Genomic DNA, 27,864 nt, shown 5'->3' with positions numbered 1-27,864 from the left:
CCATTTTGTATGTTTTTCCTGGAGGTTAGCGCCTACTTTCTTAATGGCTAGCTGCGAATCACCATAGCTAGCCTGCCTCATGCATTTCGCATGTTATTTTATAGCTTGATCGAAATCATACAGAACATTTCGAAAAATTGATTCAATTCGATGTGTTATTTTCCTTCTAGCTAACCATGTAGGTTACGACGTGTGAGGAGTAAACATTGAGTCAGTGTTTCGTGTTGTTGATAGCCACTTTCAACCAAAACAATGTTGTCAGATGACCTGTGGACATCAATCAGCAATCAAATATTTGAAGGGTAATTATACGCTTTAATTAGTTGCGTGTTGATTCAAAGTCAAAGATTGTACACATTTCAGTATGCACTTGGCAGGGGGGTCCAAGTCGAGGTTTATGTTAGCTAGGTGGCTAGCAGGCTAATATCACTGTCTGTCAGCGACATTTCGAACCAAATGTTAACAAGTAGTGTAGCCACACTGCTAGCTAGCAGGCTAACAGCTAGCGCTAAGCTAACGTTAGCTTAGCTTAGACTTAGATTAACTTTACTGCACCGTGCATATCAGTTGTAGTCTATACCGTGGTGATTTTGATTTGCTTTAAATGAGCCTTATCGAGGTTCGCCTTACCTGTCCATATAGTCTAATCTTAACATCTTGTCACCGGGAAATGTTAACTAGCGTTCTTGCTAACGTTAGCTACATTAACTATCAAGGGCGCGGAGGGGCCGTGCGTGGCAACTTTCTCCAGTCTTTGAGCTAGCTGATTTCTCTTAGCATGTGCACAATCTGTCTGACTGTATTTCAAGAGACAGTGTAACTTAGCACCATAATAGCTAGCACACTTGCTAATCTTAAATTAATTTTGGAAAGAATACTGTTGAGTGTAATTGTTCTGCACACTCACCCTGTCTGTTTATTGACTTTCTATTTCTGTGTCTATGAAGGATGAAAAGATGGATAAAGGAGGAGTGAAGAAAATAGCATATATAAGAGATGACCATTTAAGCAGACTGGTCTACACTGAAAGCCCGGAGGAGGGAGCTCCCTTAAAAGTAGCTCCTCACAGTGCCATGTCCATCACCTCTGCCACCTCTGTTGTACTTCCATCCAGCCCATTGATGCAGCCGGGAGACGTGCCCAACGGCCTCAGCAACAGCCCCCTTCCGGAGGAGCTCACCTCTGCCTCCGTCACTGCCACCGTAGGGCTCTTGCTGGACGATTCAGAGCCCAGGGGGATGACCAAGGATCAGAGGACCCAGCAGCAGCAGTTGCTCCAGATTCAGACACAGACGCCCACCACCCTTGGGCGCTACACCTTGGGGGAAAATTTCTCCCAGCTGGAAGCCAGCATAGCAGACCTTACCCACTCCTCCTCCATGGACTCTCTTATTGGGGGTTCAGACCCCAACCTTTTCCCAATGAAAACAGAGGACTTCTCCATGGATAGAGGAGACCAGGATCCCATGGACTTGGATCATGATGCCTTCGGGCACATTGGGAGAGATGTGGACATAAACCAGAAGTTGTTCAATGACAACACCCTGGACCTGCTCCAGGACTTTGAGCTCACTGGCTCCCCCTCAGATTTTTATGTAGGGGATGATGCCTTCCTGTCCACTCTGGCAGATGATTCTCTGCTTGGGGACGTTGGCTCGGAGAAGGACAACAAACCTGCCATGGGTGGGAACAGCAATGGTGGTGGCACCAGCTCTGCCACTCTCAATGGCAGCAGCCTGATCAGCCCCAGTCAGGATCAGTCCAGCTCTAGCACATCCACCACTGCCACCCTCACCCCCACGACCACTCTGCCTGCGTTGGTGAAGAAAGAGAAGGACGCCGGTTTCATTCAGCTGTGCACCCCAGGAGTGATCAAACAGGAGAAGACGTCTGCGGGCCGGAGTTACTGCCAAATGAGCGGCACATCCTCCCCAGACCTGCCCAGCCCCAGCCCCATCTCTATCTGCGGGGTCAGCACCTCAGGAGGACAGAGCTACCACTTTGGAATCAACCCCAGCAGCACCCCGACTTGCAGCAGCAGTGGAGCTCAGCAGCAGAAGGATCAGAAGCCAGTGTTCACCCTGTATCCCCCACTGACGACCATTGGTGAGGCCTGGAACAGAGGCCAGGTGATCGGGGACAACTCGGGAGTGCCGAGGGCCAGTGAGACTTTCTCCAGCTCCCCCTCTTTCCCCACCAGCTTTACCAGGTAAGGAATTATGTGCTCATTGAGCGGCGGTGTGGTGTGATCTGGCCCCGCCACAGGGTTGAGGCCTGTGTCAGTTATGTTTAGATCACAGAGGGGAATGATCAACTGTACACAGAAAAAAATGCTATGTCATTGTTTGAATGAACAATATATGATAGAACCCAAGAATATTATCTGGTATCATCCCCCTACATTTCAAGATGACTGACTTTATCAAATCAGATTATATTGATTCATATTTTGTTGTGTTGATCCTTTCTTGCTTACCTTTTTAAGTTTTCATCAACATGCAACAGATCTTTTTGTTCGTTGTATAGAGAGAAACATATTCTTAATTGATAGTAGCCTATAACATGTTTGAATCAGAGGTCTTGCTGTTGTCATTCCTTATCTTTGCAACAGAAGTTCTGTTGCCTCCAAATTATTTGAAAGAAATTTTGTTATGAGTTCTATACCAAAACATTTTGTCTCACACTACACTTAAGAAATGTTTGCAGAGAAATTGCCACATCCCACAGCATTGTACTGTACAAGACACAGCTGCAGCAGTAAGCCCTAAATGCTAGAGAAAGGAGGCGCTGTTAAAAGGCCAGGGGAATTCCACTTTTGTCCAAGTCAGACATTTAACTGTAGAATCATTTTCTCACAGACTACACAAGCCTGAGCATTATATTTTTTCTGTGGTGTGCCTCAATTCCAATGTGCAGTCAAAGCTTTTCTCCTAAACAGGTCAGGTTTGTCATTGTTGTAGACATGGTTTATTTTTGACAGGTCCTCTACCCACTCCATTCAACAGTTCGTTGGCCTACTAACTAGCTACAGCCAGCCGCAGTCAGTCTCTGACAGGAAGTATCCACTCTATGGGGGCTTCGTGAGGTCATTTGGGCATATCCCTTCGATCCTCCTGTTGCATTATGCCAAAAATAAACCTGAGGTGCACTGTGTCTGAGTGATCCAACTTCACTCGGAGCACATCTGTCCCCCGAGGAGCAGGGAAGACGGTTCATTCAACAATCGGGATGAATGAATTGTGGCCTTTATGGAATGCTCAGGCCTGTTGTTCAACAAGAAGGAAGTTCCTCATGTGGTGGAAAAAGAAGAAAAATAGGTTACTTGTTCCACAGGTTTACTCATGTAATATTGCTGATTCTTATTTCTGATTTTTTTTTTTTTTTTTTACAGTGGGCTCACAGTCAGCTAAAACACATGCAGAGCTTCATGTAGCGTGTCCAGTCAGACACCATGGGGACCATGGGGCCCACAAAGTGTCTTTTGTCCAGTTATTTCTTTGCTGCCCTCTAGGTTTTTATGGGTTCGCCTGTATAGCTAGCTTTGGGGCCCAGTGGTGCAGTAGCTCAATAGAAATACTTCACCAACTGGCGTGACAGAGTGACACGTCTCAGAAGCTCCTCTTGTTTGTCTCCGTTGTTGTGTACTCACGCCTGTCTGATTCGCAGTATCAGACGGGGAGTGATTAGCTTCCAGCCGATGTCTCAAAGCATGACATGCAGAAATGCGTTATGACAGCCAGGGCACAGATGTGGTTGTTATTTGAGTTTTTTGTGCAAATGATGCTTGGTAATATTGTTGAGAGCCTACTGTCGTGAGACTGTTGGATCGTACCATCTTCATAAATGTCTGACAGCCATCCTAATGCCTGGTGACCAGGAACAGATGGGGCAAGACACAAGATATGCCTCATTTTCATTTCACATGTGGCTTTAATCACCCTGTCTTTGTGTTCTTTAGAGGTGTGTGTGCGTGTGTTTGAGTATTGGATTATGTCTGCGCTTGCAGTGTGGGCATACATGATTTTGTGTGGGCGTGTGTCTGTTTGGGTATTGGCTTATGTGTGTGTGTGTGAGCTTAGCGTTTCTGTGTGTGCGCGCGTCCCTGCTGAGTGGGAGTTTGTTTTGTGTGGTGCCTGTTCACCTCAACCTGTGTGACATTTAGCGGCTTGGAATTAGCTGAGCGCCGGGCTGCGGCGCTCCCAGGCTGTCAGGGGGTTGGCATCAGGTCGCCAGCTCCTCCAGCTTCTCACGCAACTATATGCTGCTGCCGCCCACTAAAGTTCAGGCTCGATGGACCTGGCCTGGCTCTGTATACCTGCCATAGCCCCAGGGTTTGGTGCTCTATGCTCTATAATTCTTTGATCATTAGTCCAACGAGCCGGCACTAATGGCATAATCACATGTCTCCCGTTTTGTTTTTCCATTGCTTTTCCGTTCAGAGACTTTATGCATCACAGTTTCACAGTCTGACTCAATGCCCCGTCACAGGCGACCGGTTCTGACACAACTGGGAATGAGAATGGCATGCTTTTGTTTCTTGTTATTTTGGAAATCTACGCCCTCGTTGTGTGATCGTTCTTTTTGAAGTGGCATGACCTGCTAAATGTTGAGCTGAATTTAAAATTTTTCCCTGCATTGTTGGATGGGCAAAAAATGTGGAACGATAGGTACGGTAGATAATCATCACAGAGCACAGTCAGTAGGCCTGTCTTATGTAACATTTGTTTTTAGTGTGGTATTTCCTCCTCTGGTCTGTGATAGACCAAGGCCGTAGTGTGGAGGTAAGTTTTTCAGTGTCAGATAATAATGCCATAGCCTCGTATCCTGCTGTGGATTTTAGTAGAACCCCTCTCTTGTTCCTCAGACTATAAAGGGCTGCTTGCCAAAACAGAGACATTTTGGACCATATGATCCACATAGACATTAATTTATAATGCACACAGTGTAGGTTAGTGGAATTTCTCAGAGGCTGTTGGCCAGATCATGTGTGCAATGCAGGAACATGGTATTTGGGAGCAATAAATCTGGCTCACTGAAAACAGTTGTTGATATCCGAGACTCGGACAAAGCGGTGTTCTGTATGCTGTAGCATAAAGTTTTCTGTCAATGTCGTGCATGTTTTGTAAGTAATATATCATTCAGGTTTTCATGTGAATACAAAGTCTTTCATTCCATTTAGACTTGAATGATTTATTTTTTTCATTCAGGCTTTCATTTAAGTCCTCACAATAGAGATGGATGCATCACTTAGCTTTCAGTTTTTCCATTTATTATCCTAATTGGATGTTGGCCTTCATGCCACACTGTATTTTCCCTTCTTAGCTGGGCAGATATTACCTAATGCAGTAATAACTGACTGACAATAATGCATGCGATAGGGTTAAACAGTAACACTCGCTGGCCCAGGGCCTGCACTTCAGTCATAACTGGACTTATTGGACCAGCGCTTGGGCAGGTTGAAGAGTAAGTCCTGCAATGTCTTAACTACGGTGGTAAAATTCCAGAGAATTTCACTTCATGGGAATTTTGAGTCAACTTTGGAAATTGACTATGAGTCACTACTGGACAAAACACAGGACAAAAAACTCTTGACAGGAGATTCTCAACACACATGATGCTGTGTTAAAGCAGTTTGCTGACATTTTGTCTATCACAGCAAATGCCATTAATATCCCACATGCTTTCCCCCATCCTACATACGATACAAAAAACCTACAAACTACAGCTATTTATGTCAATTTCTTGGACAATCTTCTTAATAGTTGCATTCTCTTGATGAAATACTGATGCCCTTTACCTGGGCCTGTGCATCAGAGCTGCTTTGTCTGCAGGAGTTTGTAACGACCTGCTGATTGTGCTAATTACTTTTTGAGTGGGTAAGCTCACTAGTGAAATCAGGTATTTATCAGGTAATTATTTTGCCCCATTACTCAAACAATCAGACCATTTGCTCAGAATATAGAGCCTTATCAAACCACTGCAGTAACCCAAGGGATGGGCCTTGATTTGAGGCAGAGGCCTCAAATCACAACACAGAGCTGCTTATCTCTGTATAGGGCATAATTCAAGAGAGGGTAATGATTGATTAGTACTAGATTGCTTTTTGTTAGAGGCCAGTTGTTGGAGGCAAAATGTGGACTGCTGGTTAATTCTGGTGTGACATGAAAAGCCAGAGCATGATCTGCTAAGATAGTTTGAACTGGAGTTAGTGAACTTTTGGTTCAGTGTCTATTTAAAGTTATCAGCTGTATCAGCTGTGGTTTGGCTCCGTATTTGATGTATGAATACTCTTAGGTTGTTATATATATTTGATATATGAATAGCCTTAGGTCTGAGGCTGAGCCTTGGCGTAGTGTTTTGAGAGTAAGCTCAGAACAGGGTCTCTATTCAGTCCACAAAGTCTTGCTCTGGCACGCCCTCACCTCTCCTGCCTCGCTCGCCCTCTCTCTTCTCCCTGCTCTCTCTCTCTCTCCTCGGCCGCTGTTCTTCCTTCCCGCAGCCAAGGGCAGAAACCTTGACTGTCAGCAGAAGCTATGAGCCACTGTAAATTACCTTTTTATGATTTTTACTTGTGAATATATGTGCTTGTGTGTGAGATGTGTGTTGGTTTGCATTATGCAGTATGCAAGAGTGTGTAGGTGTGCGCATGTGTGTGTGCATGTGGGTGTGTCATGAGTGCTGTGGCAGGCAGGCGGACCACAGCGCGCTGCCGTGAAGCTCTCACTCTCCTGACCTACTTTCTCTCCCGCCTCCCCACAGCTGGCGCCGGGTAAACGCACCAGATCAAATGCCAGCCATTCCAACCGCTTTCACGTTATTACCGCATACCCCTGTAACCGCATTTTTGCTATTTTGTCTATTTTTGTTGTTGTTACGTGTTGACACTGAACATGGTTACAGAAATTCCCCAGTTTGAGGTTCAGATACTATAGCTAAACCTATGTTTTTTTTGTTTTGTTTTGTTTTTCTTCGTTTTGCCACTTTACAGTTGGCGAGTCAGCAAATTCAAACTTTAGGAGTGGGTTCCTCCCACTTCCAGCGGTATGCAATCCAGCTGAAGGTATTACGGTGGTGCACACAGCAGCAGCAAGCCTCCAATTCATTTTACAACCCAGGAAGCCACCTAACACCTACGCACAGTCACTAACTGCTCTTATTATGGAAACTAATATGGAAACTTGGATCCTTAGGGTTATTTTTCTGGTGCTAAGCCATGGGTTAGGTTAAGTCTTCCCCTCTGATGTTTGAAGCCAAGCACTAGCTACTGCTCCTGGCTATAGAACTCAGCTGTTAATGAAAGGAGTTTGCCAGTAAAGCATGAAGGAGGAGGCGGCGATGGCTCCTTGCAGACAATGAGAGTATCTAGGCCCGTACTGACAGGAGCATGAGAGGTCTGTGTTTGTAACGCAGAGGGAGGGAGCTTTTAAAGATGGAGGACCAAATCGGTGGCCATTGCAGTTCACCAGTGTCAATGGAAAACAGCTGCAAGAGGCACTATAATTAATTTCCATTGTATTAATTTGTGTTAGTGAAAATCATTTTGTGAAAATGCTGCACAATTTCCTTGTACCTATAAAGAACTAATTGGCTATGTAATGAGATGAGAATTGGTCTATATTTTTTATGAGAGCCTGATTTATTAGAAGGGGGAATAGAAGCGGAATCTCGGTTTTTCTATTTTTTTTTCTTTTGTCTTATTTTAGATAAGTCCAGTCCAAGCCTAGACTAAACAAGCCCAGTCTGTCTGCTCCCTCATCAAAGCTGTGTTGTTGTTCAGTGTGTGTGAGAATGATTCAGAGCAAGCGGACCAGTTCCCCTTTTCTATTTTGGTGGCTCTCACCTCGGGGAAGGAGCACTTCCTTCTGCTCCTCCCCTGCTCTCTTTTTCACGCTCAGAGAGTGGTGGTTAACATATGAGAGGTGATGAGCCTGTGCGTGCAATGCTGACCCACATCAGTAACGGTGATAATCACTACAATAACGCAGCCTTGCAGGTTTTACGCATTTATTCCACCACCTAGCCAGCTTTCCACGTTGACCCTCTCTCTCCATTTGTTTTTGTCTTTGTTTTTTTGGTTGTTTTGGAGCATGACCGTACCACACTCACCAGATGTGTTGCAGAGACCACTAGCAACCAGATTTCATGTTCCTGTTTTTGTCGGAGGTGAATCTCTGCACTGACTTGGCCAGAAGTAGGTCAAGTAGGATGATGTAGGCTGTTAAGTGGAACAAACGCACAAGCGCAAACACATTCCATATCATGTTATAGAGACACGGCTGGGCAATGTTGTGATGTTGCTCCAACTGCTGCTCGTCTGAACTGACAAAGAGGTTAGAGTATAGAGAGCAGGGACCTACCGAAGTACTCCTGACACTCATGGCTAAAAGGAGATTATGAATTGTCAAGCAGGGCAGTGGGCCACGGGCATTATCGTAAGTGCATGAAGTGGCTTGCCTCATTTAAACCCAGGCTGATTGATCACAGTTTTAAAGACCCAAGCAGTTAACTTTCTGTGCCCCTCTCTTGTTGAAGGCGAGGCCCGTCTGTGAGTCTCTGTGCCTCTGTGCTCTAGCTGAGCTGTGACCGATAGTAAACTCAGAGGGAATGCAAGAACTTCCTGTAGACGGCAGGCGCTTAGCTCAACATATGGTTTCAAAAAGAGGAAATTCGGTCTCCCCACATTGTCATGCAACTGTGATTGATGTGCCTCTAACAATCCACAATAACAGATTTTTGGCTTGTGTCACAGCAAGTGTTAAGAGGTGTAGTGAATATCATCGGTTGATCTCCAAATTGAGTTCGGAGGAAATTCAAGCAACACCTTTACTTGCAGACCATGTAGAGCAATGAAGAAGCAAACGAATGAACAAGAGCTGTGAAAAGTGGGCTATGCAGAGCAGCCACTCTAGGCCTAATTTGTTGTTGGAAGTAGTGGATGAACAAGCGCAATACTGCTGTAATTGGATTTAGCCCAGTAGCCTAAAGCCTTTTCATAGTAAAGCTGTCCTGCTCACGCGTTTCGCCTTGATCCCACTGGACCAGTGAAGGGCAAACTGGTCAACCCCAACCCTGTGACATCACGCTTTAGAAAACATCGGCCTACCCCACCCACCCTGCGGTGACCACGCCTTCCTCTGGGGGCTTGGAGGGCTTTTGTTTGTGTATGTGTGTGTGTGTGTGTGTGTGTGTGTCCCCTTTGGTCCACTCTCTTAGCTTTGCATTAAGGAAAGCCTGTAAATCTCTCACTGCGAGGGGATGTAAATACCTCCTGTCATCGATCATGTGATCAAACAGATGGCATTCTGATTGCGTCATCGTGGCCGCACAGCCCTTGTATATAAAATGTATAAATAACCCTTAACCCCAGCTGCTGTTATTTGTGTTTACCAGAGAGTGTTGGTTGTGTTCCAAATGGCAGGCCTTCAAACATGTTGGTTGAGCAAATGTTTGAATGATCTCAGCCTACCGCCCCTCTAGCTATGGCTCAATCTGGTGCTTGTTGGTAAATAGTGCATCCTTCACACTCATGCACATCGTGTGTTATGCACATCACTGCATCCAAAGACAGGGTGATTGGTCTGTCATTCAAAAAGTGTCAGCATCGGAATTGAATCATATATAAAACAATATACAAAACAAGCTCTCTGCATGTTTCTTCCTTAGCATGGGGGACTTAAAGAAGCCCAGCTACATGGGCATGAAATTGTGATATTGAGTTTTGCCCCATCCAGTATTAGTTTGTCTTATCAGGTAGTGGGCATACTATTGTGATCATGTGTTAAACTTTTCAGCTCCATTTTTCTTTTTTATCACGGAACGGTATATTGTGTGAGGGTACATTCTGTTCATGCCTAGGCAACTAAAGAATATGGTCATCTTATCACATATAGGGGCTCATTCATAAAACAATGCGGTAACAGAATAGCAGCGCCCAAAATCTGTGACCCAGTAATTTTACCTGATTCATAAATTTACCACAGTGTGCATAGCGTGACGGAGCCACATTACCGCTGTGTTATCCTCAGCTGTAGGCCCGGGAGAGAGCCAATCAAAACCAACATGTTAATTAAGCATTACATATTTAACCTCTTGTCCACACCTGTGTGTCAGCATAGACATGTCACCCACTTGATGAAGACCTATTGAAACATTGTAAGATAAATAAATGTATGGGAGCATTGGCAGCAGTGTGCGGCGTTCTCTTTCTTAAATACTTTAGCTCTACTTCACTGTAGCAGCTAATAAAAAGTTTATGGGATGTGCTAATGATCATCTTCTCTTTTTTATCATGATAAACTTAATCAAATCAGATGGTAACTGGCTTTTATAACCGCAATCAGAGCAGTAATTCATAATTGCAAAGCCAGTGTGTGAGTCATATTTATTAAACATTTTCATGTTTCCTATGATAATTAGGCCTAATGCCCTGGGACACAATGTAACTTTATCTATTGATTTTTTTGGAATTATTAGTTAACATTAATTTCTACAATATACCGCCTGACTAGAGCAGGTGGTATTTTTTGCGGTGCAGTGTGCTTTTGTGAATCGCAGTATGTAAATGAACAAAAGGGGTGGAAGTACGGGGAAAACAATAACACTGATAATGTCCCGGTATTTCACGTTTCTGAATGAGAAAACACCCTACCATGACGTTATCTGCCCCAAACGTCACACTAAACCTGCCAGTAAGTTTTATGAATGAGCCCCATAGTGCATTTGGATTTGCTGGATTCAGATTCATTTGTTGCAATATTTCATTGGATTTTTCCCATTGCATTCCCATGTAGCTGTGCACGTCAGCTGTTGTTTGGGCAAAATGTTGAATCCTAACATGCAGAAGTCTACAGAAAGAGTTCTTTCATTTTCACTTTAAGTTATAAATAGCAAGATATGGCTCAGGAAAGATATGGCAAGATGTGGCTCAGGGAAATGTTATCAAAAATCAGACAACCAGCTTTATTTAAATGTGCTGACTTGTTGGCCGTTTCCTGACTTTAGTCCCTTTGCATTCAAACAATCGGCTCCAGGGTTTGCATGGAGTTCACTTCTCTCAGGCGGACCAGGAGGGAGCTGTTTAGTGAACACCCCACTTTGTGGTGTCCTCACCTCCCCAAACCAACCAAAATAAGGGGGTAAAGACTCCAGAGTTCGATGCAGATGCACCAAACAAGGCAGGGTGCACCCAAAAGCCCAAGACTCAGGAAATGAAAGTTCACAAACAAGTAGAACGCAGTTATAGAGAGTCCGAGAAGGAAAATGGGCGCAGACCTGACATCTGTATTGACCATGCTACAGTGTCAGTGGTACTCAGAAAGCTGTCGTGGCCAGTCAGACTCCTCAGAGGACTGATGGGGTTTCTGTTCTGCTTCTGGACTCCATGCTTTGATGTTTCAGTCAGGTTTTCCCATCCAGCTACGCCCACTGACTCTTTGAGCCTGGCCTGCTTTCATGTTAATAACCTCATCTTATATAACTAACAGTGAACTTAGCTCCCCTGGCCCAATCTGTGTATTAAGGCTTGGCAGTGGCAGTGACAATTCAAAACAGCTCTTATCAAATGAAGCGTGTTTGTTTTCGTTGCGGTGGAAAACGGGCTGACACATGGACGGACAGACACGGTCGTTGCGCCGCTCAGGCTCAATATCCTCTCAGTGTGGGCGTTGTTGTTTCTGTGGCCACTGGGTTAGAAAGGGGGTGGGGACCTCTGGCGCATGGATGCAGCAAAGCCAGGCGTCCTCTAGTGGTAGTTTTGAGTTGGTCCATCTCAAACCACTATTGACTGGGTCCAGGAACATTTGTGGTTCAATCAAAGGAAAAGCATTGACAGCCACTGACATTATGATTTGACCACAGGTCCTCAGATAGTTTAGACTCTAAAGGCCTAAACCGGACACAGTGGCACTCTCACTCTCTTTTGATGTTGGGAACTAAGGTTGAATTTAGAAAACGTGAAGACAACAAGGGACACATTGATTGATGGAAGTATGCTCATGTTTAGTTTATTTGTAAAAGGGTTCAGTGCAAAGCTGCAAATATGTGAACTCAAGTTAAGCTTTTAAAACTGAGAGGATGCTTTCAGGAGAAGGGCTAAACTAGGCATGGCTCTTCCCAACTGCAACAGCTGCTTCAGATTTACACCGTTATGGAACGGCTTCAGAGAATCATGTGTTAAATATCCTCAGATTAACAATTGATTTGTGAAATGCGTGATTATAATCATCTTGGCATGACACTTCCAACTGATAATTGCAGTCAAGATTGTCGTGTTTATTTTTATGCTTTTGTAGTTCAAATGTGCGTCCATTTTGTTGAGAGCGACCCAATCTCCCTAACATTTCTCTGCCTTGTCTCTGTCCTCTCCTCTCAGTTCTACCTCCAGACAGGAAGGGGGTACTGCTTCATCTTCTACCCAGGGGAAGGCCAGCGGGACCACTCACAAAATCTGCCTGGTGTGCTCTGACGAGGCCTCAGGCTGCCACTACGGCGTGCTCACCTGCGGCAGCTGCAAGGTCTTCTTCAAGAGAGCAGTGGAAGGTACAAAGTGATGAGATATCATTACATTTTCACTGGTGTATTAATGGCCTGCAATAGTCCCATTTGTCATTACTCTGTCACGTCACTCAAACTCAAGTTATTACTATGATTTGAAGTCGCAGGCATGATCTTCATTACAACGGAAACACTGCAGCTAATTTGTTATTTCCCCCAGACTGTTTTCCACAGCAGAATGTAAATAACAGACTAATCTTCCTCCTGTCTCCCCCTAGGGCAACATAATTACCTGTGTGCAGGGAGGAATGACTGCATCATAGACAAGATCAGAAGAAAGAACTGCCCAGCCTGCCGCTTCCGCAAATGTCTGATGGCGGGGATGAACCTGGAAGGTACACATTAACCGCACGTGTAACACCAAACAACACACCCTTGAGTCTTCTCACTCACTATGTTTTATCCATGGGTTTTTGCTCATGTCTCTCTCTCTGTGTCTTTTACTCTTTGCCCCTCCCCCGCTACCCATCCCTGTTTTCTCTCGACGCAGCGCGTAAAACGAAGAAGCTGAACCGCTTAAAGGGCATCCAGCCAAACAACCAGGTAGAGCTGGCTCCTCCCCCGCCGGCCGAGGCGCGCTCCCTCGTACCCAAGTCCATGCCGCAGCTCGTCCCCACGATGCTGTCCCTGCTGAAGGCCATCGAGCCGGACACCATCTACGCCGGCTACGACAGCACCCTGCCCGACACCTCCACCCGCCTCATGACCACCCTCAACAGGCTGGGCGGCCGGCAGGTCATCTCCGCCGTCAAGTGGGCCAAGGCTCTGCCAGGTAAGGGAGCATCTCAGTTCATCAGTTGCTTACACACTTTAGTGAGGATAGACTATAGTCAGGCACTAGTTTGATTAAGATAACAATGTTTTCCTTGCGCAAACAAACACTAACACTACATCTGGGTCAACTCCCTCTGTGACTTTGTGACTTTGATACATGGCACATTTGGAAAACCGAATTAACTCGGGTTAAAGTCTTCACATGGCCAAATAAACTGAAAGACTGAAGAAAATCAGGTTGTGCTTACACTTTTAATGACCTGTCAAAGTATAGCCAGGTTAAAATCAGATTATTGGTGTACATGCAACTTGTTTGCCAGATTTTTATTTGGTCTTCATTCATTGTCTGTTGCACCACCACACGCTCTTATCTGTTGTGACTGACTGTATTATCAGAGCACCACTGTATTGGTGGCAGTAGTTGTAGTTGTTGGAGTATTTTCATATGCTTCCCCTCAGGTTTCCGGAACCTGCACCTGGATGACCAGATGACCCTGCTGCAGTGCTCCTGGCTCTTCCTCATGTCTTTTGGCCTGGGCTGGAGGTCTTACCAGCAGTGCAACGGCAACATGCTCTGCTTTGCGCCAGACCTCGTCATCAATGAGTATGTATCGTCCCCTCGCCAGCCTATCCACCTGTCTGTCTAACATGTTCATTTTCAGCTGTTCATCTATGTACCAAAAGTAGCGCTGCACAGTTATGGCTAAAATGATAATCCAGGTTATTTTCTACAGCAGGTCTTCCAGTGAAATCACGTATTGCCAATATGCAGTATTTTATGATTATTCATTTTGAAAGTAGCAATATACAATCACAGGGCCTGCCAAACGCGATCTTTCTTTCCATCTCATCTCACAAGAATCAAGTAATGTTTGCTAACTGCCATGAATTATCTGGAATTTATCCCTCCAGCCTGTCTGTCCACACGTCTGTTTGTTCATGTATATCTGTGCAGGTCTGTACTCCTTTAACAATGTTTCTCTCTGTCTTATCTCCCGAGAATCAAACAGTGTCTGTCAGCTGTCGTCACTAATCAGTGTTTCATCCTTCTTATGGACTTGAGGACTCATTTTGTAAACAGAAAGTAGTGAGCAGTCTGCAGGGTTTCTGTGCTTAGGGCTGCAATAGCCATATTACTGAGTTTTTGGTTTTTGTGGGGGGTTTTTTTGTTTTTGTTTTTTTTATACACAAGCTGAACAGTATCATGTAGTTTGTAGTCTGCCACCCCTTCTACAACTATAAACTAATGTAGCTCATTTCCAGAAGATTGATTAAAATACCATAATCGAAAATTGTTTGCTGCAAAATAACTTGAACATTCAATCAAGAGGTATATCCTAGGAAACTGCTTCAGCTCCCCGACTGACAGCAAGTGCAGCCCTGTAAATCAACTGAAAACAAAAACAAAACATAATAGCTATGGAATTTGATTAGGGGAGGAAATGTGTGAAAGAACCCTGAGTCTGTGGTGAGTAAGAGCCTCTCTCTCCTCCTGTCTTCCTGATTCCACCAGGGAGCGGATGAAGCTGCCCTACATGGCCGACCAGTGCGAACAGATGCTGAAGATTTCCAGCGAGTTCGTCAGGCTGCAGGTTTCCCACGACGAGTACTTGTGCATGAAGGTGTTGCTGCTACTCAGCACAGGTTGGTCTCTTGCTCTCACACCGCCTAACCGCCCCGCTCCCTCTGTCTCCACCGAATGTCGATTCTGGTGCCGTGTTAATGCCATCATTACAAAACCCATCACTTCAACTGAATACTAGCCAAGCAGAGATGCCAAAAGTTAATGTTAACATGTGTACAGGGCCTCGCATCACTTTACACCACTTTCCCAAGTATTGCCAGGCCATCTTTGTAAATAATAATTTGTTCTTAACTGACTTGCCTGATTAAATAAAGGTTAAATCAAAACTGTCTGCACATACACTAGGCATTTTGCTTCCACTACTCATTAATGAGTGCACAGGCCTTAGTACACTGCACCACTTTGTCTTGAGGAACTATCTCCATGCTCCACAAGGCTCGCAAATTATTTCCCACAAGTTGCTCCAGTGCACTGATGGACTTTCGCCTTTGGCTGCAACCTACTGCATGCCTTGCTGCCCGAATGCACTTTGTGATGGGAAGCTGAATCTGTGTAGATGTATAGTCTACTGTATTTTATGCCTTACACTGTCCTCTCATACTGAGTATGAGCTCCTGTTGTCCCTGTACCATGTGTGTCAGTATGTACTTATGACTGCCACCTGAACTGTCTGTATGTTCCTGCGTCAACGTCATCAAGACAAATTCCTGTACATTTATTGTACTTGGTGAATAAAATGATTCAGAGTTAAGGAAATTGGACAAAATGCATCTGGGATCACCAGTGGATTCAATCCATCGCTGGTGGAAATTCCCTTGCCGATGTTTTTGTTTTGTTTTGGCTTTTTTCTGATTTCAATTATCTTTGGTAATTTAAAATGTAGCCTAGTGCAAGACACTCAAATGGGGAAGCACATACAGAGACAAAAATTGTGCTCAAGTTGATTTTAAAATGTATTTAGAGGCAGCAGAGAAGGAAGCCTAAACACACATGACATTTCACAGAGCCTTCCTCAGGTTGTGCTGGTTTTATCCCTGCGGGTTCTTCTCCATTTGAGTGTTTGTGCTACTTTATCCTATTGGGAGTGCAGCATTACCTGATACGTGTTCATACTTTTTGTTTTTCTTGACTGCAAGGACTTAAGCTATAATTTTAAATGTAAAAATGCCCCTTCCTTGGAATTCAAACTGAAAGTCGCATGCTAATATTTAGTATTTGCACTAACAACACCTCATCAGCACAATACATTAGCCTCACCTCTGTCCCAGATGGTAACCCCGTATCTCTCCTCCCCGTTCCCTCTTGCAGTGCCAAAGGATGGCCTGAAGAGCCAGGCAGTGTTCGATGAGATTAGGATGTCCTACATCAAGGAGCTGGGGAAGGCCATCGTGAAGCGGGAGGAGAACTCCAGCCAGAACTGGCAGCGTTTCTACCAGCTCACCAAGCTCCTCGACTCCATGCATGAGGTACAGACACTCAGCGTGGCAGAAGAAAATGCATCCTATGACATCAGTATTATATATCAGCGAGTGTTTGACTGCTTACACTCAGCAGCTTTTGTAATTAATCCTCACACACACAATACTGCTGTTCCTGTGAATAGTCGGATTAAGGTGACAGTTTGGAGAATTTAAGCATTTACATGGTTCAAAGAAACTTTAAAAATGGTTCAAAGAAACTGTAATTTCCCCCCATAACCCGGGGTTATTATTTATTTAGAAGATGTCACAATGTACACACACAGCATTTGATAAGTGTGCGTGTTAATCATGTTGTAATTGATATAAAGAAACACACCGCCACCACATCCGGTTCGGCTTTCTTTGTGACCTTTTTGATGCATGCAAACATTTAAAAGAGCGGATTGAAATTGGGCTGTGGTGTTTACAAGGCCAACAAAATTAAATCGGCTTATGCTTACTCCAATTGTGGCCTTACTCTGATTCAAGATAAACAGAGTAAGGCCTTACAGTGGCGTTTGCTATAATCAGAGTATGGCCTTGATCAGGTCAAGGCTGGCTAGGCATGTTAAGTTGGTTTATGTCTTTCCAACATGATATTTTGTGTCTTGCGCTTTGTTTCCTTGTGTTTGATTGTGTTGCATACTGTATTGCATCATTTTGTTTTGCGATTGATTGTTGATTAGTAAAATCTAGGTAGGCTTGTTCTCTGTAAAGTCGTTCGAGACGTGCTTGTGATGAACGGTGATATAAATAGACTTGACTCGACAAGATAGGATTATGTGTGTGTAAACTTACTGATGTGCTCTCCACTGTGCGTCTCCAGATGGTTGGTGGACTGCTCAACTTCTGCTTCTACACCTTTGTGAATAAATCCCTGAGCGTGGAGTTCCCGGAGATGCTGGCAGAGATCATCAGCAACCAGTTACCAAAATTCAAAGCCGGGAGCGTCAAGCCACTCCTCTTCCACCAGAGATGACTGTGCCCCTCAAAGACACAATGCCTTAAAATCCCACCACGTCACCTCACCACCACCACCACCCCCCCCACCCCCCCACCCCCCGAGAGTGGACAGGAACAGGGCAGAGATGAAAAGACAGTAAAGAGGAAGAAGGGAGGAGGGAGGTGATCGGAGAAGAAGAGTGAATGGTGTTTTTGGGAGCGAGTATGCAACTTTATAGGGGTTTACGGGTCCGGAGGGAGAGGGCAGAGAGACGGTAGATATTTGTGTAGAGACGGAGAGTGAGAGCACAGAGATTTTGTTTTGTTCAGCGGTCGAAGATGTAGTGCATAACAAGTAGGAAATGTTTTGTAAGATAAAAGATAATCACTGAGTGAAATAGGCTAACCATCCATGTTGTCTCAGGTTTCTTACCTTCAAATACAGAACGATATCTAAAATAGATAAAGCAAATATCTATGTACAGGTTATGATAATATTTTCTACATTTTCAAATTATGTCACAGTTTATACAGTTTTCCAGGTCGTTGTTACCTGGGAAGGTAACAAAGATTAATAACATGCTATTAAATAGGTTTTTAGACTGTGTGCTCCTCTTTTAGTTTTTATAGGAGGTTGTATGTTGATATCAGTCACACGGGGGAAAAAAATATCCTTGTTTTCCAAACAGTCATTTCAGAAGCATAATTTTATTGCTTTAACACTTTGGACGTAACATGAAACTCTGTTGGATTGTTTTTAGGAAGTGCACCTTTTCAAAGGATGATTTCTCCCTCAAGCTAACCTCTTCCAGGTTTACACACGTCTATTATAAAAGGGAAAAATATGTGCCTTTTTTAGCTTCAACTCTCATTTTAGCCATTCACCTGTTCCAGGCTTGTTCCTCTCAAATCCATCATGGTCTACCCTCATCATATGTTGATTGTATTTTTATATTTACATGCAGTTGCAGGTTTCCTTTTTTTTTTTCAATAGCTGTGTTTATCTTTCGAAGTGGCAGCTCCGTCATCCTCAGTGTGTAGAAGTGAATATTCACAATCTGCTTCCTCTCTCGCACATCTCCCGCACACTTTTAATTCCTGAAGTGTGATCTTAGCACTTCCAACCCTGCTAAAGGCTTTAAAAGACTGTGAAGAAAGACTTATTGATAGGCTGTACCAGTCTCTAATAGATGAATATAGATGGCAGTTAGAACCTTGTCTATTAGAACCGCTCCTTTTTTTGTTTTGCCCCCACCCCACCCAATAGTATAATGACTGGAATGTGATAGAAATCTGCGTCTACCAATCAGAATAGAGAGAGCATATTTTTGTTTTGTTTGTTTCAGAGGATTATTCCATTTTTACAACCCGGAGAACTGGTTTCTGTGGTTCTAACTTGGCTCAAACTGATGGGAAAATGACCGTCCTTTTTATTTTTAGTTCTTTTTAGGGAGCTACAGTCTGTTTAGTGGATTAGAAACCTAACATGCAGTCACGATTCTGCCAATGATGACCCTTCATAGACTCTTTATACGCATGCTGTCAATACGCATCTGGTTTGGATAGTTTATTATCGAAAGCCTACGCATCGTACCTTGCTACATTGTTAAAATGTACAATTTGTATGAATGACAGCTTGCCTGTACAGGGCTTTGGGTCAGATGTTGGCAGATGAATTATCTGGTAAAACCTCACACAGCTGCTGATCACCTCAAACCCCCGTTCAGCCCCCTGCTCCTTTTAGCAACCTTTAGGCACCTTGTCTTAACGTCAGCTCTTATAGTGTGTGTGTGTGTGTGTGTGTGCCTAGTATATTTGCATATGTGTGTGTATGTGTGGTAGGTAGTCAAACCCCAATGTTTTAAAGCACTTGGCATCGGACCCACCTCGTCAAGTCATCTCACAGTGAAACTGTAGCTTTGCTGACTAGGGAGGCAGGCAAAATGGATCCTCCATTCTCTGGGAACTATTTCAGTGCCAAACTCTTGTTTTCTGTCTGTTTTCAATCATTTTGAAAATATGTCAGTGTTTATATCAGAAGAGGAGACAAATGTGTCCCAGCATTGAAGCTTATGAATTTGTCTGATGCAAGAAAAGGAAAAAAAACTTTTGATTTATATGACCTTCAGTCCACGGATTGGGGTAATTATGAAATAAAATGATTAATTAATAACTGAGCTTTATTTTTAACACAAGGAATACGCACGTTTATTGTGTAATTACATAGAATAACTTAGTTCTATCAGTAACCCTTTCTTTGTGTGTTGTTTTAAAAGTAAGTGGGAGTTTGAAATATGTTGCAACATTTTCATTTTCATCAATTTAGCACTTGGTTGTCTGCTGTTTGTCATCAGTGTCCTTCATACCCTTTCTGTCATTTCGTTTTTGTGTTTCAAGCACAAAATAATCCAGGTATCAAAATGAATGTGAATCTTCAAGGGGAATTTGTTTCATTCAAAAAAAATGTTCTTGACAGAAATGCATAGGAAAGGTGACGCACTGTCTATTTTTTAAGTAATTGGATAAATATATCAACTGAGCAATTTTGAAAGGTGCATTTTGTCGCTACACAGTTCTTACTAGTGCATTAAACATGGAATACATGTAATTGTTCTCCCTCATCGGTCTACTCATGTAATGATGGAAAACACATTAACACTCTATGCCAACAACAATTATGAAGCTACTCATCAGCGATGTTGAACAACTCCCATGCTCAGGTTGTCATTGGTTGAAATTTGATGACTGGTGCATATGTGGTTATCCGTGTTCTCCATGGCATGTATCGACTGTAAAAAAAACCAAAAACATTGAGTTTGGATTCCCAAAATTGTGTGCTTGTGTGTTTTATGGTATTTAAGTCAGGAAAAAGTTCACTTGACAGATCAGGTAAGTTTCAGGTGTGCGTTGCCATGCCTACATCATCTGAAGTGTTTTTTCCACTTTAGCCATGCTCACTCCTCCAATGTCTGAAAAAGGATGCTTGTGTTTTGTTTCTGGTGATTATACAAAATAGTTCTGAAAATCATCCTTACAAACAGCGTAAGGGTGACTCATGGGTTACTTTCACATTCAGTGTGTCTCCAAATCTCTGCTGCTGCTGCCGCTGCTGCTGCTGTTCATGTTAAACAGGTATATGAAACCGCACACTTGCCTCTCCTTGCTCAAAAATGTGTCCTTGCTTACTTTCTTCTTGTACATTTTTGAGGAGGACAACTGAATATGCAATAGAAATTACATATACATATTTCATTATTGCATGAAAAGATGTAATTGCTTCCTTTTTTTTTATGTTTTTCAGATATAAGCTATTCGCATTGAGGAGATTCACATTTAACTTTATCTCTGCAGGCCAGATTTTTCAGGAAATACACACTTGTGTCAGTAAACAATTCATCCAGACTGGACAAAAAAAAAAAAAGCCTATTTGATGTTTGACTACAACGTGACCAAAGCAAGTACAGACAAATTCAGCATATGTCAGTGTAGACAAGGTAGCTCTTAGAAGACAAATGTACAGTTCTTTGTTTTTTAACCCATTTTGTATTCTAACGTGACGGCTTTGGTCAAATTGTGTAATACTGTGAATAGGATAGGAGTCAGTCTTTTCACACACAAACTGTTTGTGAAAGTAATCAACCAGCTTGAATCTAAAAATTTGCACTACCCAAATATTGTTTGAAAATCTATTTTGTATAAAACATATGCAGACATTAACTTTTGAGAATTATCAAGGGCAGATCATGTTTCACTGGTATATGCTTTCTTTGAAGCTTTGTTTTGCTTAAAAAATTCGATTATGTACATATAATCCATTGTAAAGAAAATGTGGTGTATTTGTCTCAAAATAATAGTTTTTCTATACCCGATGTATTATTTCTCCTCTGTAGTGTGAATCTTGTTGATCTTTTCCTCCATTGATTAAATGTCAAACTGTATGTCTGTGTGGTACTTTTCAAAACAACCAAATGTATGCTGATGTATGCCATAATATTAAATCCATTCTGAACAATGGAAATGGTAAGCTCATTGTAAGCCACTTTTCATGATCACAGCAAGCACTTGTTCATCAAATAAATGCGCTTTTCCATTCTGGCGCTTGGTTTACTGACTGGTGCAGAGACACTGTCATAGTCCACTGACTGACTGATCTCATTCACATTCTCAAGTAATGTGTTTGGGGAGTTAATTATCAGCATAAAGTTATTTTTATAGCAGTCAACACATTTTGCCCTTTCCGTAAATTGTAAAGGTTCTATGGAAGAGGATTAGGGCCACGTGAAAAATGTATTTGAGTTCTGAGAATAAAGTCAGAATTCTAAGTTTGAAGTAAAAATGTAATCTTAGAATTCTGACTTCATCCTCAGAATTCTGTGTTCTGAGATTAATCTCAGAACTCAAACAAATGTTTCACATGTGGCCCTAATCCTCTTCCGTAAGGTGCCATATTCAGTTTTCATGATTTTGGAGGGGGGGGGAGTGTCAGTTCAAATACTCCAAACTTGCTTGCTTGGAAGTATTTTAGCAATTATTTAGTGAGGAGAGACAATCAAGTCTTTGTACAAACAGAGGAAAAGGTGAATTCCTACAATAGGGCCTCTTTAATGAAGTCACATTGTCTCACGGCCTCTATGCCGCACTGTGAGACTAATGATGTCGAGTGGATTTGACAGATGAGATAGCGGAGTTCACCATGATGCTGGCTAACATGACTAATGCCCAGAGCAATTACAGCAGGGAGGAAAAGCAGCCAGATTCTTCTCCTCTGAGTCCTTGAAGCTTTGCAAGTTTGACCTTTAAAATGAGTATCATGTATGCATTATAGCTTTTAATGAGAAATTGGAAAGGAATGCACACCAGCATTAAAGGCACACCACTCCATTTAAAGAGGATGGAGGCACTCAATTCAGAAGCCAAAGGACAAAGTTGGTGTCAAAAGCTGAAACTGTAAAAAAAAAACACAATATTGTAAATCTTTAGTGAAAAGACAAATAAATCGTAGCCTGGTAAGACCATCCTGATCACGTGACCTCACATTCTGTTTCGCTCCATGGATCAGTCTGGACTTCTAGCCGCCCACATCGATTTCCTGAAATTACAATGTAACCGGGCCAATCAGGGACTGCGTCATAGTTGATGGCGTGAAATACAGGCCGCCGCTGGCAAACAGTAATGGCGTCTCCCGAAGCAACGAGTGGTAACGTTAACGTTAGTAGAGTAAACACAGCCATAAGTGCAGTTATTGCAGAAATAGACGGACGCAGAGGTCTGGGTGTGTGATAGCTTTGGCTTCAGAAGACTTGGATTATGCTTCACAAGCTGTATGGAGTCGTTTTTTGGTGTGTTTTTTGCTCTTTTTGGAGTTCTAAAGATCAGTCTCCATGGACTTCAGTTGTTCTGGATTGAGGCTGCTGGAAACTTCCCTGTGTGTTAAATGGACTAACAAATCACTGTGTTTCAACTGGCATGACGTGAGTAGATAATGGCATAATTTTCATTTTTGGGTGAACTATTCCTTTAACAACTCAACTTTATTTATATTACACCTTTCATACAAACATGCAGCCCAAAGTGCTTCACATAACAAAATTACAACAATAAAACAATAAAATGTAAAAAAATAAAAATAAAAAAAACAATCAATAAATAAGAGTCAATAAAATAAAATAAAAATACAATAAAATAAACACCAGGGATAAAAGTAAAAAACAATGATTAGAACTTAAAAACTAAGGCTATAACATTACTCCAAATTAAAAGCCAGATTAAAAAGATAGGTCTTTAATTTCCTTTTAAAAATACGGAGAGAGAGCTTGCCATTCTAATATGCAGAGGCAGTGAGTTCCACAGTTTAGGGGCATAAAAACAGAAGGCACTCTCCCCGGTACTTTTATGGCACATAAGGAACATTTAAAATAAATTTAAAGCAGTGGAGGACCTTAGTGATCTGGCTGGAACATAAAATTAAAGAACATATCTGATGTAGGGAGGAGCAAGGTCATTTAAAGCTTTATAAACAAGCAAAAGAACTTTAAAATCAATTCTAAAAGATACAGGTAGCCAGTGCAGTGTCTTAAGCAGTGGGGTAATGTGATCCATTTTCTTTGTTTTGGTTAAGACTCTGGCCCAGCATTCTGAACCAGCTGTAGTTTTCTTATAGACTGTTTAGGTAATCCAGTAAAAAAGGGAATTACAATAGTCTAAACGGCTAGTAATAAAGTCGTGAGTGAATATATCAGCAAATCAGAGTGGTATATTTTAAGTTTTGCCCCGGGAGAATATACAAAACACACACGTTTTCAACCTCTCAAACCTTGGCCTGCAGCTTTCAACATGTGGCACTGATCTCCCTCCATACCCGCTCCCACTTTGAGGTCCAGCAATCGGTAACGCGCAACCTCTGTGTGGTCTGTGCGCTCGTCCACGACCAAGTAACACCTGATCACTGTAGTCGTGGTTAGGCTCCACTGCGGGCACTTCTACTGATTACAGGACTTGGTTTACGCATAAAATGATGACGGATGGAGAGGTGGCTGTTTTATCTGCGGGGCCGGAGAGGCTCAGCAACCTGCAGCCGGACTACAGAAAACTGACTCGCCTCTATTGCATGAATGGCGGACATCACCTCCAGATCCTCCCCGATGGGACAGTGCAAGGCAGCAGGGATGGCAATGACGTTCATAGTAAGACTGCAACACACAACACTTCCATTCAACATTCTGCATTCAGGTCTCGCCTGCTTAGTGGATAGGGCTGCATGGGCCCACACTTCTTTTAATACCAGCCTGACAGGTTCACTAAGCTGGAGATGAGCCATTTGTCCTCTAAATTCTAGCAAATGGAGAAAAGGGGGGCAGTTTATGCCAACAAGATGGCATTTTAAAGGGAGATACCGCTGCATTTCAGCTTGGAAAAAAATAGGCTATCCCAGTAGTTATTAGCTCTTTTGCACCATCATTTTGGCTTTGTTTATGAATTCAAAGTACAAGATATTTACCAAGAAATATGAGAAAAGCTGAATTAGCTGACTCATATTGAGGCTGGTGATGCAGTGGGTCTTCTATACAAAAAAGTAGGTTATAGTAAACCTGTAGTATAAAAACTGTAGTGCTATTATAAAGTTTAGAAGGGTATTATACAATTATCACAGTAAATTGTAAATAATACATAATAGCCAATAGGAATCTGCCATTGATTTATGAGATCAAAATATAGCCTACTTGAAGTAGGAAAACAATAAAGTCACTATTATCAGACCAAGTCCCAAAAAATATTATGGGAATATTGTCTTGATTTTTTTCAGTAGAGCCAAATCTTTCTGTTCTCTAAAAGGACAAGGTGAAAATCGGTAAATGGTGTTCAGAAATGATAGGGGGGGAAATGTAGGTCTTCTCAAATATGAAACATCATGCTTCCCTTACAGGTTACCTGATACAGCAAGTGTTTTTTTGTCTGTAGAGAATTCCACTCTCTTAAAGGAGAACACCACTTTATGTAAGAATTCATAGTCTGTATTATTCCCGTGGTTTGGGACAATAAACCAATATTTGTGAATATGAACAACTGTCTCCCAAAACTAGAAATCAGAAAACTAGAACTCAGACTTGCCATGGCATTATAGGAGGATGTGAATGTGGGCCGATCCATAGACAATGAATGTCAGTTTGTGGAGCCCTAGAATGTTATAATATTATATAATTTTATCATCCAATAAAACGTACCCTCATCCCTACAGAATTCCTCTGTGTCATATTTCCCTATTATCTCTTTTATACCCGATGACATCACAAGCTTGGGTCATTGTGGTTCACCTGCTGGTGGGAAGGTCCAACATCCAGGACTTCCAAGTCGGCTGCTAAACAGACTTGCATTCACATGCTATTGGTCATATATCATCAAGTCATAACTCAGAAAAAGTTTCTCCAACTTTCCGACTACATCATTCGACTTTGAATGGTTCATGGCAGATTTGTTTTTCTGATAGCACATGAATGCAGGGCTAGTTATCTGGTTTCTGGCTTCGGGAGGGAGCTATTCATAATCGTCCACGATTATGAATTGAACTGATTGTCCTACATTGTAGGAATAACAGAAGAATTGTGGAGGAGTGGTGTTCCTTTTCAATTTTGGCAAGAAGCAAGAGAAGACATGAGATCAGTTTGACCTGTGTTCAAGTGACTAGAGTGAATGACTGAAATGAAAGATGAGTTTATTTTTCAACAATACATGTACATTGGAGGACTAAACAGATCACTTTAAATAGCAAATTGAACAACTAATATTTCAAGTTGAGAGTAAATTTTGTGCCAATTACAGTTTGGATTATTTCATTTTGGAACTACACACTCATAATAATGGACATCATAGGTCAATTTCTCATGAACATACCACTGCTCTGTGAAAATGTTCCACCCTAAAACTAAAACTTAATGTCACTCTTATGATCATGGAGATCGCAGTGTGGATCTGTGAGCAAGTCTCATAGAAAGCGATAAACAATGTGCAGTAAGACTCTAACCAAAGACACAGTCACCATATATTTCATCATTCAAATCAGTTTCGTCAAAGGATTTTAAATGTTACAGTATTCTTCCTGTCAGCTGACTGTAAGAGATCACAATGACGCACAAGAGTAGAGTTTACTTTGGTCTATCATCTCACAGATTTGTCCTTGACGTTTTTCTGTAATCTGAAAACAAAGTATGTTTTTAGAGTTTTTGTTTATATGTTTCAACCTTTGTTATGGAATATTTTTGTATGTTTTCTCTCCTCTCAGCTGTTCTAAAGCTGCGAGCCGTGGACCGAGGCGTCGTGGTCGTCCAGGGAACAGAGGCAGGCCGATACCTGGCCATGAGCGACGAGGGGCACCTGTATAGTTCAGTGAGTATCTCTACGAACCAGTAATCCCTTAAAAGAACCTTACATTTTCATTCATTTACATTAATTCACCCAAAATCCCCTTAAAATGAATTAAGGGAGTTATTAATGGAGGAGATTCCATCGAAACCTCCTTAGACACCCACTTAATCTTGACTCCTTACTTTCTAATTTAATGAAAAATTACGGGAGACAGGAACTTTTTCCATTAATTTCCACTTACTAACCCTCTAAACCTGCACAAAAGGCATGAAAAATCCCTTAATTACTAGTGTCTCTGGGAATCAACCCATGAATAAATCCCTGATGATACTAACCTTACTTTTTTAAAGGTATATTATTTTTAATGGATAATTAATATTTATGTAGTGGAGAAATTAAGCACATTTCAGGGCTAAAATTAAGGGGTTTGGTTTTGTAGTGTTTCTATACTGTTAAGACCTGTAAGATGATTGTTTACCTGATCAGATACAGTGCTGGATTGCAGATCAACAGATGAGAAATTATCACACAGCCATATACTGTAGATAACCTGAATGATCCCTTTGAGAAAACCGGGTTAGGCTTCATGCAGTGCTGTTGAGTCAACCGTATTAAGTGCCTTTTTAAATCCGCTAATCTCATACCAAAGAGAATTTCTCGACCCAAAAGCCAAAAATAGTTCCCAACAACAAGTGCTGTCACCTGTTTGTGCCTGTTTTGTGTTTATCTCCCAGTCCACAGTGAGTGATGAGTGTTACTTCCTGGAGAAGATGGAAGAAAACCACTACAACACATACCAACCTCAGAAATATAAGGAGAGCAACTGGTACGTGGCCCTGAAAAAGAACGGAAAACCAAAACTGGGGTCAAGAACCCACATCGGACAGAAAGCCATCTTCTTTCTTCCCCGACAGCTGGATGACATGGGCGAGTGAAGACAGGCGAGACATGCTGTCGTCTCAACACCAGCAGCCACAGGACACACATAGGGAGATCTCACCCGAAATCCATTTACATGTGTACCACCTATAGCTGCGCTAGGCAAGATTTTCTCTGTAAAAACACACCCATCTTATCAGCCTAAATCACAAACTGGCACCGCAACACAGAAGAGCATTCCTTAAGATCCCATAGATTCCCCTGGATTTGCCCAAATTAAATTCTGGTGTTGGGTACGGTCACTGGTGGGACAATGGACTCACCAGCGATGGCTGAACCTCTTCACCACCTCCACCCGTACCATCAAAGAAGAAACTGAGCTTTGAGGAGTGAGCAGTTCACTGACTTTCCAAGACTTCTGGGGAATTTAAGGTTCACATTTCAAACAGATACCTCTTGCTGCCACTTGGTGTCGCCAATGTGCAAAATTCCCTAGTGCAGCTTTAAACATTTACACGTTAGGCATTTGGATGACGCTCTTTCCCAGAACAACTTACAGTCTTGAGTAACAAACTTGTACTTTAATGGCTGTTTCACAATGCTGAGCTATAACAGATGTTTTTTTCTAAGTGGCGTGAGAGAGTATCCACTGAAAAGAAACCGGTCAGTCATTCTTTTATCACATTTTGATTATGGCTGCCTGTGAAAACTGTGAATGTAGTACGATGTCGCATTACTGTTCAGTGTGACATTGCATATTATTTTACTGTTATATAGATACATTAAAAATAAATGGATCTACATTGATTCGTA

At 42.4% G+C, this 27,864-nt stretch overlaps 2 protein-coding genes across 2 annotated transcripts; both read left to right on the top strand.

Annotated features, from left to right (window-relative positions):
* Positions 1-36: 36 nt before the first annotated feature.
* nr3c1 (nuclear receptor subfamily 3, group C, member 1 (glucocorticoid receptor)) lies at positions 37-21,309 on the top strand. The gene is made up of 9 exons (XM_071525171.1): positions 37-302; positions 948-2,209; positions 12,371-12,537; positions 12,771-12,887; positions 13,043-13,324; positions 13,786-13,930; positions 14,840-14,970; positions 16,220-16,377; positions 17,198-21,309. Exons 2-9 carry the CDS (start codon positions 957-959, stop codon positions 17,348-17,350), a joined length of 2,406 nt encoding a protein of 801 aa, XP_071381272.1. The 5' UTR covers positions 37-302; positions 948-956; the 3' UTR covers positions 17,351-21,309.
* A 2,518-nt stretch (positions 21,310-23,827) lies between these two features.
* fgf1a (fibroblast growth factor 1a) lies at positions 23,828-27,107 on the top strand. The gene is made up of 3 exons (XM_071525358.1): positions 23,828-23,996; positions 26,090-26,193; positions 26,907-27,107. The coding sequence occupies exons 1-3, from the start codon at positions 23,828-23,830 to the stop codon at positions 27,105-27,107; spliced, it is 474 nt and encodes a 157-aa protein (XP_071381459.1).
* Positions 27,108-27,864: the final 757 nt, after the last annotated feature.

Source organism: Centroberyx affinis, unplaced genomic scaffold, assembly GCF_046629955.1.
Source record: "Centroberyx affinis isolate AG114_WGS23_722 - 3 ecotype Tasmania unplaced genomic scaffold, CSIRO-AGI_Caff_v1 ptg000108l_1, whole genome shotgun sequence".
Lineage (NCBI taxonomy): Eukaryota > Metazoa > Chordata > Actinopteri > Beryciformes > Berycidae > Centroberyx > Centroberyx affinis.
Note: the sequence above shows the minus strand (reverse complement) of the source record. Positions and strands in the feature narration are given on the sequence as shown.

Bases quoted from the DNA above. Each gene is read 5' to 3' on its own strand.
- nr3c1 (XM_071525171.1), top strand. From the start codon at position 957: ATGGATAAAGGAGGAGTGAAGAAAATAGCATATATAAGAGATGACCAT. The intron at 12,888-13,042 runs GTACACATTAAC...CTCTCGACGCAG, and splicing joins GGCGGGGATGAACCTGGAAG to CGCGTAAAACGAAGAAGCTG. The intron at 13,931-14,839 runs GTATGTATCGTC...TGATTCCACCAG, and splicing joins CCAGACCTCGTCATCAATGA to GGAGCGGATGAAGCTGCCCT.
- fgf1a (XM_071525358.1), top strand. From the start codon at position 23,828: ATGACGGATGGAGAGGTGGCTGTTTTATCTGCGGGGCCGGAGAGGCTC. The intron at 23,997-26,089 runs GTAAGACTGCAA...CTCTCCTCTCAG, and splicing joins GGATGGCAATGACGTTCATA to CTGTTCTAAAGCTGCGAGCC. The intron at 26,194-26,906 runs GTGAGTATCTCT...TTTATCTCCCAG, and splicing joins AGGGGCACCTGTATAGTTCA to TCCACAGTGAGTGATGAGTG.